Source organism: Solanum verrucosum, unplaced genomic scaffold (genome assembly GCF_900185275.1).
Source record: "Solanum verrucosum unplaced genomic scaffold, falcon-dt-bn FXZP01000232.1, whole genome shotgun sequence".
In the NCBI taxonomy this organism is placed as follows: domain Eukaryota; kingdom Viridiplantae; phylum Streptophyta; class Magnoliopsida; order Solanales; family Solanaceae; genus Solanum; species Solanum verrucosum.
This window is the reverse complement of record NW_026020017.1, coordinates 1,208,875-1,222,900: the sequence shown is the minus strand read 5'-3', so window position 1 is coordinate 1,222,900 and position 14,026 is coordinate 1,208,875. Positions and strand designations below refer to the sequence as shown.

The 14,026-nt window shown below is 31.8% G+C and overlaps 1 protein-coding gene across 1 annotated transcript; it reads right to left on the bottom strand.

Annotated features, from left to right (window-relative positions):
• Positions 1–6,139: 6,139 nt before the first annotated feature.
• LOC125820974 (calmodulin binding protein PICBP-like) lies at positions 6,140–10,494 on the bottom strand. Its single transcript, XM_049500403.1, has 3 exons — positions 10,194–10,494; positions 8,170–10,018; positions 6,140–8,080 (listed from the first exon to the last, which is right to left on the bottom strand). The coding sequence occupies exons 1-3, from the start codon at positions 10,458–10,460 to the stop codon at positions 6,267–6,269; spliced, it is 3,930 nt and encodes a 1,309-aa protein (XP_049356360.1). The 5' UTR covers positions 10,461–10,494; the 3' UTR covers positions 6,140–6,266.
• Between the last annotated feature and the right edge of the window lie 3,532 nt (positions 10,495–14,026).

Below are 14,026 nucleotides of genomic sequence, written 5' to 3'. Positions count from 1 at the left end.
TATATATATATATATATATTATTATTATTATTATTACTATATAACACTTCTAAATTATTTAAATAAAAGGTTGAAATCAAGATTCTTCAAATAACTCAAAAAAAATGTGTAGATTCTCGTCATGTGCAAATTTTCAACGCAATGATCTCTTTTCTCCTAAAAATAACAACGGAAGTTATTATTAATTACATCAGAAGAAAATGTAGTATAGAGGAAGACAATTTGGAATAGGAAAATTATAAACATCTTTATTAATAATGAATTATTTGCTTCATAAATTGCTGACTAAAACAAGAGACAAAGAAAATAAAATACAAGCCTTTACATACCTGAATTTTGTTCAATTTAATGATGAGGGTTAAGCACATTCTTCATGTTATATCACCTATGATAGCGTATTTCAGAATATTAAAAGAGTTAAAAGAATAACTTTTGATTTTTTCAACTTTTAACTTAATACCTTCCCAGTTTTAGTATAATATGAATTCAACACATGAAACTAAATTATATATATTTAAAAGACAAAAAAGAGCAATAAACTTGAAAATTACTACTGCTTTAGTATCTCTGTGTTCAAATTCAACAGGAGGATTAACCTGGCATTTCATAAACTCCACAATCATTTTTATTTCTCTCTCATAATGTATATTTTAAAAACTTAAGACTGTATGATGTAAAAATAAATTGAGAAGGGAAGGTGTTTTCTTACTTTATACCTACCTTATGCAAATTCTAATTTGGTGAAATGAAGTAAAACCTTCCTCAAATTCCATTATATAGCTTTTTTTGGGGATTGTAAAATGTTTTCTTTTTGGTTCCTTTTCTTACTACAATATAACAATATCATAATAATTAATAATTAATTATAGCAAATGACGTTTCTTTTGGGTTGTTACTTGTTAGACAAAAACTTTTGAAATTTTAGGTGTTACTAATATAGGGGAACGAATGTTTGCTTAATTGTGGATGTTTAGAATTAAGTTTAATAAGTTGAAAATTAAATAGAATGAGAAAAAAAAAGTAGAGAAAAAAAAATGAATGTTCTAGAAAATCATAGAAATGTGTCAAATCACCTCTTTATTTATTTATTTTATTTTTAATAGCTCCAAAAAAATTTAAATTCAATTAATCAACTATTCACACTTCCAATAATTATTATTAATAATTTAAGAATTATGATCACCAAAAGTCTTGGAAATAAAAACAAATTAAGTTGGTATATTAAAGAACAGAATAAATGAAGAAATAATAAATAACATATTCATTTTTATACACAATAAGAAGAAGAAGAGGAAATAAGAAAAATATTTAAAAAATGAGAAAAAAAGATAAATAAGATTCTTGGCCAAAGAAAGTTATCACATCATTTTTCTTTTTTCTATCTTTATATTATATAGATTGTATTATATATTATATATATGACAAATTTACAGTAAAATTAAAGCAAGAGATTCTAATTAGTTAACTACGTGTTCATCACGTAGTTTCTATTTTTGTGTACCATGTTGTGCTTCTATAGAAACTTCTTCAACGAACTCAAAAATAAATAGTAGTAACTTTGTGTGAACTATTTTTTGCTTAAAATATATGTTAACAAACAAAGTACTTTTTTTCTTCTAAGCTAATGGTGAACATGCTTAAATAAGAGTCTAATTAAGCCGCCAATATTGGCCATAGTAACGTGCTACAACAATTATTTTTTCATGAGATTATTATTAAGCTCTACTTTCTCATCTTTTATGATCTAGGGTGTGTTTGGTAGGAAAGGAAAGGAAAATGTTTTTCTGAAAAACAAGTAGATTTTTGACTTATTTTCTCATGTTGGTTGGTGAGTAGAAAATATTTTCCGGAAAAGATTTTTAGTGTTTGATTTATGAATGAAAAATATTTTTGAGAAATATCTTTTATTTTTACTAAAGTAGAAAATAATTTTAAAAACAAACTTAATTTTTTTTTTGGCAGGGGAGGGGGGGGGGTCGAGGGTAGGGGTGAAAAAAAAAAAAAATTGAAGTTGAAAATATTTTTTTTAAAAATAAACTTAAATTTTTTTAATTGGGGGGGGGGGTTGGTAGGGGGGTGGAGGGTAGGGGTGAAAAAATGAAATCTTGAAGTTGAAATTATTTTTTTAAAAAAAAACTTAATTTTTTTTGGGGGAGGGAGGGAGGGGGGGAGGGCGTCGAGAGTAGGGGTGAAAAAATAAAAATTCGAAGTTGAAAATATTTTTTTTAAAAACAAACTTAAATTTTTTTTGGGGACTAATAGGGGGTGGGTGGGTGGGGGGTCGAGGGTAGGGGGTGAAAAAAAATGAAATTTTGAAGTTGAAATTATTTTTTAAAAACAAACTTAAAATTTTTTTTGGGGGTGGGGAGGACTGGTAGGGGGTCGGGTGGGGGGGCTAGTAGGGGGTGGGTGGAGGGGGTCAAGGGTAGAGGTGAAAAAATGAAATATTGAAGTTGAAAATATTTTTAAAAAACAAATTCAATTTTTTTTTTGGGGTGGAGGTGGGGGGGGGGGTGGTAGGGGAGGCTGGCCGGGGGTGGGGGGTTGAAGATCAGGGTGAAAAAATAAAATTTTGAAGTTGAAAATATTTTTTAAAAACAAACTTAAATTTTTTTGGATGGGGGGGGGGGGCTAGCGGGGGGAGGGCCGAGGGTAGGGGTGAAAAAATAAAAATTTGAAATAGAAAATATTTTTTAAAAACAAACTTAATTTTTTTTTGAAGGGGGTGGGGGCTGGTAGGGGTGCTGATGGGGGGCGAGGGTAGGGGTGGGGATAAAATAATAAAAATTGAAATTAGAAATATCTTTTAAAAATAACTTTTAATATTTTTTTTGGATGGGGTGTTGGTAGGGGGCTGGGTGTAGGGTGAGAGTGGGGTATAAAAATTGAAGTTAAATACATTTTTAAAAACAAGCTTTAAATTATTTTTTTTGGGAAGGGGGGGGGGGTGGTTTAAGATTAGGGACAAAATAAATTGATTTTTTCAACCAAAAAAAATTGTAATTTGAAGTTGGAAGAAAGTTTTGGAAACCTTAAGTTTTGAAGGGAAGTCTTTTTTTCTTAAATTTGAGAAAAATGAGTTGATTTTGGAAAACATTTAACCCAACCAAACATGAGAAAATTGATAAATATTTTCCGGAAAATGTTTTCCTTCAAACCAAACACACCCCTAGTGTGTGCTATTAATGGTGCATTTTTAATTATATTTACTTCATCACGAAAAAAGGTAATCATGTGTATTAAAATAAGATCGAGGTACATTCTATTCAATAAATGAATAAACAAATAAATAAATGAATTAGATCTGAAATTCGTCAAAATTTCTTTTTGATAATCCATAATTTTTTTGGGGACAAAATTATTCATCACAAACTTGCAAGGATTGTGATATTTCAAAAGAAATTAGCTTTTCTCAAGTTAAATCATAAAAAAATAATAGAATAATCAATCAAATCTTGATTCAAGCAAGTTATATATATAAAATACAAGAATTCATAATGATTATGTATAATGGTGAAAAATTGAAAAATTATTTGTTACATTAAAGCTACCTCTTCTAGTATATAATCATGCCCTAATACTGATATCGAACAAGAAACCAAAAAAAAAATCTTCTATTAATTTGTTGTCCTCCTCCAATTAGTTTCCTCATTCTTTGAGACTAACACTGGTTGGTACCTAACCAAATTCATTGACAATGGTGTTGACACTTTAAGAATCTTGTCTTGTAACATGTTACGGCGGTCCACGGCAGTGCTACTCGCCAGATTTTCAAGAACACCGCCACGCACCGCTGCCTCGGTCACCGCAACATCATCAGTAGAAATCTTTTGTTGCCTTGGATAGTAGAAATCAGTAGGAAAAAAGTAATATTGAAGCCCTGCCATTAATATTAAAAACTTTGCTATAAAATTTCTTTGAGTGATTTTGTATGTTGATATATTATTTTTGGCTTTTTTGTTGTGTATTTTATAGATAGAGGAAAAAAAATTGGAAATCCTAAAAGGAAAAAAACAAACAAAAGATTTGACTATGCCTTGTTCATCAAGTAGTTCCCTTATTCAATTCATGTGTACCAACATGATTTCTAGAAAAGAAAAAAAAAAGTTGTATAAAAGGAAAGTGACTTTAAGGACAAGTGGAAAATAAAAAATCTCTTGAGAGTTGGGACTAGAAGGAGTAGTATAATATACCCTTACCATTTATTTTTTGACAAAAAAATTGTAGTAATATACTTTCACAAAATAATTTTGCGTACTATTTCACATTTATATGTCATTATTGATATTTGAGAAGTTAAATAAAATATACACTCCTTCGATTTCAATTTATTTGTTTGAATTTGACTTGATAAGCCTTGGTCGTAAACTAAAGATATGTAAAATTTATTAGAATGACCTTTAATTTTGTGATTTTAAATATGTTTGTCTTTCTACATGACCTTTAAGTAAAGAGACTTTTTTTAAAGGACTAAAATAGAGAGTAGGACAAACAAATTGAAACAAAGGAATAATATATTTTAGTTATAAATAACTCTTATTGTTATTTATTAGGGCTGTTTATTATTGATTGAACCTCCTCTTCTTCTTCTTCTTTTTTCTTCTAGGATTTGACTTCTAATTATGTATATTGCTTATTAATATTTTTATAATTGATTTCTAAGATAAAGTTTCATTTATACATGTGATACATTTTTTTTTAGTTTGTCAAAAAAATGATATCTTCTCTTTTTTAAAACTAGTAAATCATGACATCCCATTTTATCCTTAATATCATGACCTATTGGGACTCATGTGGTATAAAATAAAAAGACACATGTAACTCTAGCAATTTAATTTTTTTTAATAACGAAAAGAATGAAAAGATTCTCACCATTATTCAAGTGCTATAATTTTTGGTATTTTGCATATATTTGGCTTACATGTGTGAAAGTTTGTCAATTTCTTAAATTTTGTGCTCCTTCACATAAAGTAGGGATGGAGGGTATAAATGGTTTCATGCACATTTTCATTTATGTATTATTGTTGAGGTCTATCATATAGAGGTACTCAAGTTTATGTGTGGTCTTTTCGGGTCGCCTCAAGGGTCTTGCAGGATCATTGGCAAGTAGTGATCATGATTCTTTAGGTGTGTTTGCCGAGTAATTTTTGTACAAGAAACAATGATATCTCTAATTATAACCCCCTTTGGAATGTAAAATATATCTCCTACCACCGTCTCCATAGAGTATGAGACAAATATATGCATTTCGCTTAATTAGGCTCAACATATTCTATGGTAATGGTTCTACAATATATATGGTCTATGGAGGCTCATATTTTGTGTGGTTCATGAGGTGTCAACTTTATCTCATCAAGGTTCAGAGCACAAAGGTCCTAGTACTTTCCAAGTGCAAGGAACCACAGAGGTGACTGCATGCAAAGAGCATAAGTCTCACTCACGAGGCTAAACAACGACAAAATACTCGAACGTGAGAGAAAGGGATCACCCAACAAATTAATGGGTGAACACAAAGATAAGTGTTTATCAGTCAACATATACCACCATTACCTCTATCTCAATGGATTACTGTTGTCTATTGAACTTAATATTGTGTATCTTTGATTGTTTTCCAGTATGGTATAATCATGTATGTATAATGTAAAGAATATTATGGATGACATGAAAATATGCTATTTAAATACATACATGATCATTCTCAGAGCTTATCATATAATTGTTACAATAGGATGTGGAATACACTCTGTAGCAGAAAGTATAATAGAGCCTATCTACTTTTGTACAAAATCTCATATGCACCCTTACATCAAGTTGCTAATCTACCAATTGCTGCTCAAAAAAAAGCAATGAAACCTAGTGCAAATACACCACAAGTCGACGACCATATATCCCACACGATCAACTTTCTGAAATTGCCTCTGTATAACCTGCATATTAGTCAGCAGAAATGAGAAATCCGTTTATAGTGAGTAAAATCAATAAGCATTGTCAAAGTTTGTCGTTCATCATTCTCACTTTCGACGTTTAGTGACTGGCTAGTTGTTCTTTGTAGCCTCACTATGTAGCTATAGCATTAAGAACTGCATAAATTGGCCTACACATCTGTTAACTCTTAAGAGTTACCTATGAGTTTCCCTTTTTCATTTAGTAAATATTTTCCATAGGTTCTTTCGTCTAAATAACTGAATTAGAACGAATATAGGAATGTTTGCTCACCTTCATAATTCTTACAAGTAGTCAAAGAATTTGCCACCAATCTGACTTGGTTATACTTCTGGAAGAGGAACAACTGCTTCGAATGCTTCCACAAGCATTGCCACTCTTTTTTTCCTAGCAGGAGTTAGCGTGGTAACTATATGCTGCATTGCATAATCAAGCATCCATTTTTCTGCTTTTTTCCTTTCATCAGTCATTTGATGCCTCAAATCCACTTTTTCTGGTTCTTGATCAGGTGTTAGGGGCAGAAATTGAGGCGCTCGTGGGTTGAATTTCCTCGCTTTTTCAAGTGCCTTGATTGATCTCTTGAGGAGGATCAACTTCTTCAGCTTGCTCCAGTTCTTGGACTTTTGTGTCTCAGGTTTGTTCTTGGCTAGTAGAAGTGCTCTCTCTTCTTTTGGATCCTTCGTTTCTTGATCCAACATTTTTCCACCTTCAGTCGTGTCAAGATTTGTCAAGCTTTCTGTAGAATTTGAGCGAGTATTCGCTTCACCATCAGCTTCTGAGAGTTCCTGGTCCGGGATTATGTCACTGGTGACTGACTGTGTATCCGATGAATCATCTTGAATTGGCGTTGTAAGGATCTCGTTAACTGCCTCTCGTATGAGTTTGACAGCATCGTCTCTGCAGAAACTTCTCCCGTGGTGGCTTGGATTATGATCTTCCCTGTTTGTCTCGGAGAAATCCTCGAGAGAGTTGCACGTTTTCCTTTCAGATGGTGTACTACTGCTGTCTTCTACCTCATCATCAGTTCCATCAAGTAGTTCATTTCCAACTTTTGATGCAACGTCTGATAGCACATGTTGTGATATCATGTGCCACATGCTGATGTAACTCCGTTTGTCCGCCTGCCCCTTGGATGCTCCATCATCTTCTTTGGGATCAGACATTGATAATAAGAGAGAAAATCCACGAAGAGGTTTACGTGTTTTCTCACATTCTTTTGCTGTCTCTTCCATAGTTACATTTTCTTGCATTGTTGCATCAGATGCTGAAGTTGAACTCTGGATGCTCACTGCAGTGAGTGAATTTTGGTCGCCAGCTGCAATTGAGCTCTGCGTTGTATCGGATGTTTCACTAGTAACGCCATCATGATTCTCAAGCTCCAACTTCCTGTCTCTCACAACTGACCCCACATCTTCTCGTGCTCCATCAACTGCATCTGAGGTTTCTTTCATAGAATCATTTGAACTATCTTCCCGATCTTCTTTCCAAGCTTTTCCTTCCACCAAATCCTCATCATTTGAAGCGCTTGTCACTTCATCCGACTTCTTCCTAAGCATAGACTGTCGAACATCATGATCTTTGTACATAGAGCAGTCATTTTCTTCAAGCTTTCTGTCTATGCCTGCAATAACTTTCTCTGCCTTACGCCCCGAATTGCCTGCTGTAGACATGAATTCATTCTCCTTTCTAGCTCTGGGCTTAGAAAATGCAATCTGGCTATTGTCGCCTTGTGGTGGAACCACAGTTTCAAAAGCTTTTATAAGAAGTTCCACTTTCCTTTGCTGAGTTGGAGCAAGTTGACTTATCGCCTGCTGAAGCGCATAGTCAAGCATCCATTCTTCTCCTCTTTTCCTCTCATCAGCTGTTTGAGTTCTTAAATTCACCTTTTCTGCTTCAGGATCAGGATTCAACTGCAAAAACTGCGGCTTCCTTGGATTGATCTTTCTAACCTTTTCCAATTCCTTGACGAATCGTTGGAGAAGTATCCATTTTTTAAGATTGCTCCAGTGTTTTGGTGCTCTCTTCACAGATTTGTTTTTCACTTCTTTTGGTGTTATCTCCTTCTTTGAGCCGCCAACGTCTTTTGTGTTCACAGTTTTTGACATGGATCCTGCATCTACCTCCTCATTCTTGCTGTCTGAAAAATTCAGAAACATTCTTAAAGTGAATAAATACACACATTCTTAATAAACAAATGAAAGACAAATAGTGGAACTGATTCCTTACCTTGGATTTGATTCATTTCAAAGGATTCTTGGTCTACACTGGACTCACTTGTAACTGATTGGTTATCAGATTGAACTTCTGGAAGAAGAATCTTCTCGATTGCTTCTCGTACGAGTTTGATGGTGAAAAGCTTCCTCAATTCAATTTCTTGACTTTCTGCATCCTCATTTGCAGGTATCATTTCTCTTTCAGCAAATTCTGAACATGAGTCAGAACTTCCTGCTGAAGGCAATTTGCTAGCACCATCCTGTTGATTTTCTTCGTCGTTAGCGCCACTAGCTGGTTTGGTCTCAGGTTCAGCAGATGAGTCCGAGACCATATGCCTACGAATCAGACTCCACATGTTCATATACTTCTTTTTGGGTCTGGCAACTTCAGCTGGAGGACAATTCTGGGATTTTGAATCACCAACTGGACCTGATGTGCTATCAAGGTCCTCATTCGGATCAGCTTTACCATCCTTCTCCTGCATATTGCTAGCTGAAACAGAAGAGATTTCATTGCTACATTTTGCTCCATAAAAAATATCAAACACCGGTCTCGTTGTGATGGTGAATGGTCCATCTTTAGACGGTTCTCTGTTGTTACTTTCATTGTTATCAGATTTAGCAGCTGATTCTGTAACATTGCTATATTTTGCTCCATTAAAAAGATCAAACACCGATCTCGTTGTCATGGTAAATGGTGCATCTTTAGACAGTTCTCGTTTACTACTTTCATCCCCATCAGATGTAGAGACACCATCATCTTGCTTTAGGAGATGTGAACGATCCCTTTCCTGCACGAGACTGAATGCAGCTGATTCTGTAACACTGTCATCTTTTGAGTCACTCCGCCCTCGTGCCATACAATTGCAACACTCTGAAGCAGTAAGTAGGCTGTCCTTCTCTAATGCAGAGTGTTTGCTCATTATGTTGAGTGTCTCCTTGTAACTTTGCTCCGGAAATGATGTTTCACCAAAGTCAATTTCAGCATATGCAATAGCCTCGTTTACATCGAAAACACCAGCATCTTCTGTTCCACTGCTTTGTTGTTCACCAAAGTCAATCTCAACAAGATCAGCATGTTCAATTGCCTCGTTTACATCGAAACCACCAGCATCTTCTGCAGCACTGCTTTGTCCACAAACTGAAGGATCAACACTGGAGCTCAATTGAGTATTTTCATCAGCAGTACTAAACTCTCTTTTTGCTCTAATGCTCTTTTGTGATTTCAACAATCTTTTCCTCCTATATACGCGTTTCACCGGGGGTGAAGGATCATCATAGTGTCCTCCATGGAGAGAACAATGATGATATGAACAAACTTTGAACTTAGACAACCTATCAGATTCAGTTTTTTCAGGATGAAACTCAACATGTTCCTTAAACTTAGAATCCTTAATAGTCGAAGAACACGTCGCCTTATCAGGAATTTGACAGCATTTTGAGGTACCCTTTTTAGATTTAAAACTATCTTTGTTTATCAAAATCTTCACACTTCTCATACTAGTTGTTCTTGATAGAGTCTGCGAATATTTTCGCGGACTCCTACTTTGATCACTACTATCAAAGCTAGATTCACAACTATGATGTAAACAATTTTTACCTTGAGAACAACAAGTTGATTTTCTGTAATGTGGTGATGGTGATGATGATAATTCAGAAAACTCAACTGAAGATGGATTTCGAGTATTATGATTCTTCATTGTTGTTATTGATCTTGATGACCTTCTTCTAAATGACCTTGTACTACCAAAATTCTTCATTATTTTTTTCATTACTGGTCTGTTCTTGATTTTGTCATCCTTTTTTGGTGTACAAAATTCAGATGAATCAATTGAATTTACATCTACTGATCCAATACCTCTCTGAAACACAAAAGGGGTGTCACAAAAATGAGAAAATTTCTAATAAAATTTCATAATATAAAGTCTTTGTCAACACATTTTTTTATTCATCATAGTGATAGACTACTACAATTAAGACTTGGTCAGCAGTAGTACTGTTTTAAGCAAAAATCAAAAATCAAGAAACTTAATTTACCTGAGAGTTACTTCCTTTCTTTGCATCATAGCTAGTTGTAATCTTCATATAATTTGGTGATAAATCTGGCATTTTGATTGGACTTAGTTGCTCTGGGGTTGAGTTATTACTTGTTGGAACAATGGATAGACAAGAAAACTTAGATTTTTTTGAGCAATTTGAGGATGTTTTTCTCAAGAAAGACAGTCTTGGAAATCTAATAGATCTTAGCTTGTTTGGTTTCTTGTTGGAGTTTAATGTCTGTGGTGATGTTAATTCAACTACCATTACACCCCTTTTCAAGATTTCACTTTTGGGGTTGTAAAAAGGTAAATTTTTTATCTTTAAAGAATTTGAGATTTGAGAATTTTTTCTTATAGATATGACATGAGTAGATTCCAATTTTTGGATTATAATAATTCAATGGTCAAAGTAAATTTTGGAGATGGGGATTCAAATTTCACTATCTGTTTGAAGTTTTGGTGGCCGAGTTATCTAGTACTTGGATTGGTGAAATAATCGATAAAATATAACAGGTATTTGATAAAATAATTGAGGTGCATAAAAGTTAGCTCGAAAATCATAGTGAGGAAAAATAAGGCAATGGTAAAAAAAAAAAATAGATTTTTTTAATTAATGGCTGACATAGAGGATAGATTTCAAAATTTGTAATTGGATTTAAATGATTGGATTTTCTATGTTTACAACATCAAATTTAGCATTTACCTTATCTAGTTAGATCTAGATGATGCAAGTGAGGTATGCTATTAGTGCGTTGTACCTTGTGATGAAAAGTTTGTACCTTGACTTGTCAAAATTGGAAAAAGTTGCCCATTGGCATCATATTTTTGATTTTTTTTTTCATTGGAATGTGGTTGAGGTTTTCTGTTGACTTGCACAAAGTTGGTGTTCTAGACTTGGTCTGGTTGATTCTTGACTTATCTTTTTGTGTGGGATGCCTCTTAAAAGACAATAGTATTTAGAGAGTCAATTAAATTTTTTATATAAGTTTTAAATAATTAAGCTGTTAATTATTGTAATGTATAGTATTACTTATATTATTTTTAAATATATTTAAATATTATATGTTAGGTTTTTTATCCTAATTTATATGGCATTGATAGAATTTAAAGTGTCAAATAATTGTTAATTATTGTAATAGATAATATGGAGTATTTAAGTCATTTATAGTATAGTAATTAATATATAATATGTAGTATTTAAGTGGAAGGTGATGGAGCCCACTTATATAGTTTGATAAATATATTGGATATTAGTAGTGATTTATAGTATAGTAATTAATAATATATAATATGTAGTATTTAAGTGGAAGGTGGTGGGGCCCACTTATATATTTTATAAATATATTGGACATTAGTAGTGATCTTATTGGAACATTGGTAGTCATTCCTAGACTCTTCTATAATATAGTAAAATCTACGAGACTTATTATACACTGATATTATAAAAGTAATTTATTTTTACAAGTAATAATAATAATAATATATTCAATGTAATTTTATAAATGAAGTTCGAAGAAGATGGTATGTATACAGTCTTATTCCCGCCTCATGAAGGTAGAGATTGTTTTTGACTCAAGTAAAATATATCAACAAATAAAAAAAATATATAACTCAAATACAGTAAAAAGAAAGTTATATTGAAACCAATGAGGAGTAAAGCAATAGTGTAATACTTACCATAAAAATTTATTTGCAATCACTATTTTATAAAGTAATTTACTCTATAAATACAATGCATGCATTAGGTGTGTATTAGTAGTACCTTGTTTGGTACATTTTTTCATGCGATGTTATAACTAATGCTTGAATTAGTTATACACTCTATTGTGTATTACTAATACCAAGGAATTTTAGGTATTAGTAATACATAACATTTTAATACTTGCATTAGATTAAATAATTACAAAACAATCCTTAAAGCCTTTTTATTTTCTTTGTTGTCATAATTTTTTATTTTGATTTTGATTTGCTTTTTAGTGTCTTTTAATTTGTTGGTGTCTTAATAGGCTTTATGGCCTCTTAAGTATCTTTTTCTTTAAAAATAAATAAATCTAATTTCAATATAATTTAATCAAAATTTTTACTATTGTGATGATAAATTTGATAAAAAAAACTCTTTGCCGCTTCACAAAATTATTTTGACGCAATAGTACAACTATTTAATCTTATTTTTGAAAAAAATAAGAAAAAGAAGAAGAAGATGTTTTAGCAAAGATATCTTTTTCGGTGTTTTAGCAAAGAACTTTGTTGCAAAGGAAGTGTACAAATAAATAAAGTGTGAATGGTATTTTTGTAAATATATATTTTTCAATAGAAATTATGCAAGATTTGTTATTTCTAATACATCAAACCAAACAATGTATAAAAAATAATGTTTGCATAACTAATACATGCATTACTAAATGCACTCTATTTTGCATTGTTCTTATACACTCTACCAAACGATCCCTTAGTGTGTAGAATTTTTCTAGAAAATGTCTTATCAATTCACAAATTAATGAATGAAATTCTATCTGTCAAATTGAACCAATCAAGGAGGTCTATCTGGCAAAGATCATTGAAATTTATACCATTTTCTGTACCTTTTTATATTCTTGAGTGTGAATGGCTTTATTATTTCATGGACTTTAGTTATTTATGTTTACACATTATGATAATTTAAATGTTACACTAGATTATAAATAGAGTTATTTATAATTCCTTCTAGTTGACTTAAATTATAAATATTCTTTAAATGACTTGCATATAACACAATAATACTACTATTTGACATAATTTCAAAGACTTTGTAGAAGATTGTGCTATTTGGGATTTCAACCTAGAACTCATTCATTGAAATGAACACTCATAATCACTATGCTAAAACATACTCTCCCTGTCCCTAATTACTTATCTACATTTGAATTGACACACCTATTAAGAAAATAATTATTGACATAGCGAGTTTACCATTATTAATTATGAATTGAATGAACTAAAAACTTAAGATTTTCAAGAAGTTTTATCTTTTTTAAAGTAATTAATTGAGGGTATAATGGGTAAATATTTTTTTGTCCTTTCTTGATTTGTCAAATGGACAAGTAATTAGGGACAACTATTTAAAGAAAAGTGGACAAGTAATTAGGGACAGAAGGAGTAACTTTTGTAAACGGTGTCCAACTTTAAATATATATATATATATATATATATATATATATATATATCTTTAAATATAGAATTTGACATATATATACATAACGTAATTTTCCGACAAAAGATGTTCAATTGGACACTCTAGGATAGCTCTAGCTACACTGATCCCGTGTTTAAGTCAGTCTTAAAAATGAATAGTCTTTGATAGAAAACATTTTATCTTAAAATAAAATTTTAAAGCAAATGACTTAAAACAGGTCTCATATCAGAGAAAACACAAAAAATGAAATTTTGATTCTTTTTCCTTCAAAAGGTAAAATAAAGTCATTAAATTGATTTTTAGAGAAAGTTTGAGGGTATAATTGTATTTTACATTCACGCGTTAGCATGATAAATCAGCACCGACCAAATATTAAATTGAAAACTAACCTTTATCTCCTCTGTTTTTTTCCTTTTTAATATTTTAATAAATAGTTTCCACTTTATTATTCATTAATGTTATAAAAAAATGTTACTTCACTGATTTGCCAGATAGTACCCACCTGGTACCAAGTGTGCATATTTTGTCCCAAATGAGAAAAAAAATGTTTTCAAATGTTGTTATACTTTTTTTTTGTGAAGTCGAGGTATATCGAACACAACATCTCAACATCTCAGTCTCAGACAAACATAAGACTTATGCATATATTTTTTCGATTT

Bases quoted from the DNA above. Each gene is read 5' to 3' on its own strand.
- LOC125820974 (XM_049500403.1), bottom strand. From the start codon at position 10,460: ATGGTAGTTGAATTAACATCACCACAGACATTAAACTCCAACAAGAAA. The intron at 10,019-10,193 runs GTAAATTAAGTT...TTTGTGTTTCAG, and splicing joins AGAAAGGAAGTAACTCTCAG to AGAGGTATTGGATCAGTAGA. The intron at 8,081-8,169 runs GTAAGGAATCAG...TGAATTTTTCAG, and splicing joins TGAAATGAATCAAATCCAAG to ACAGCAAGAATGAGGAGGTA.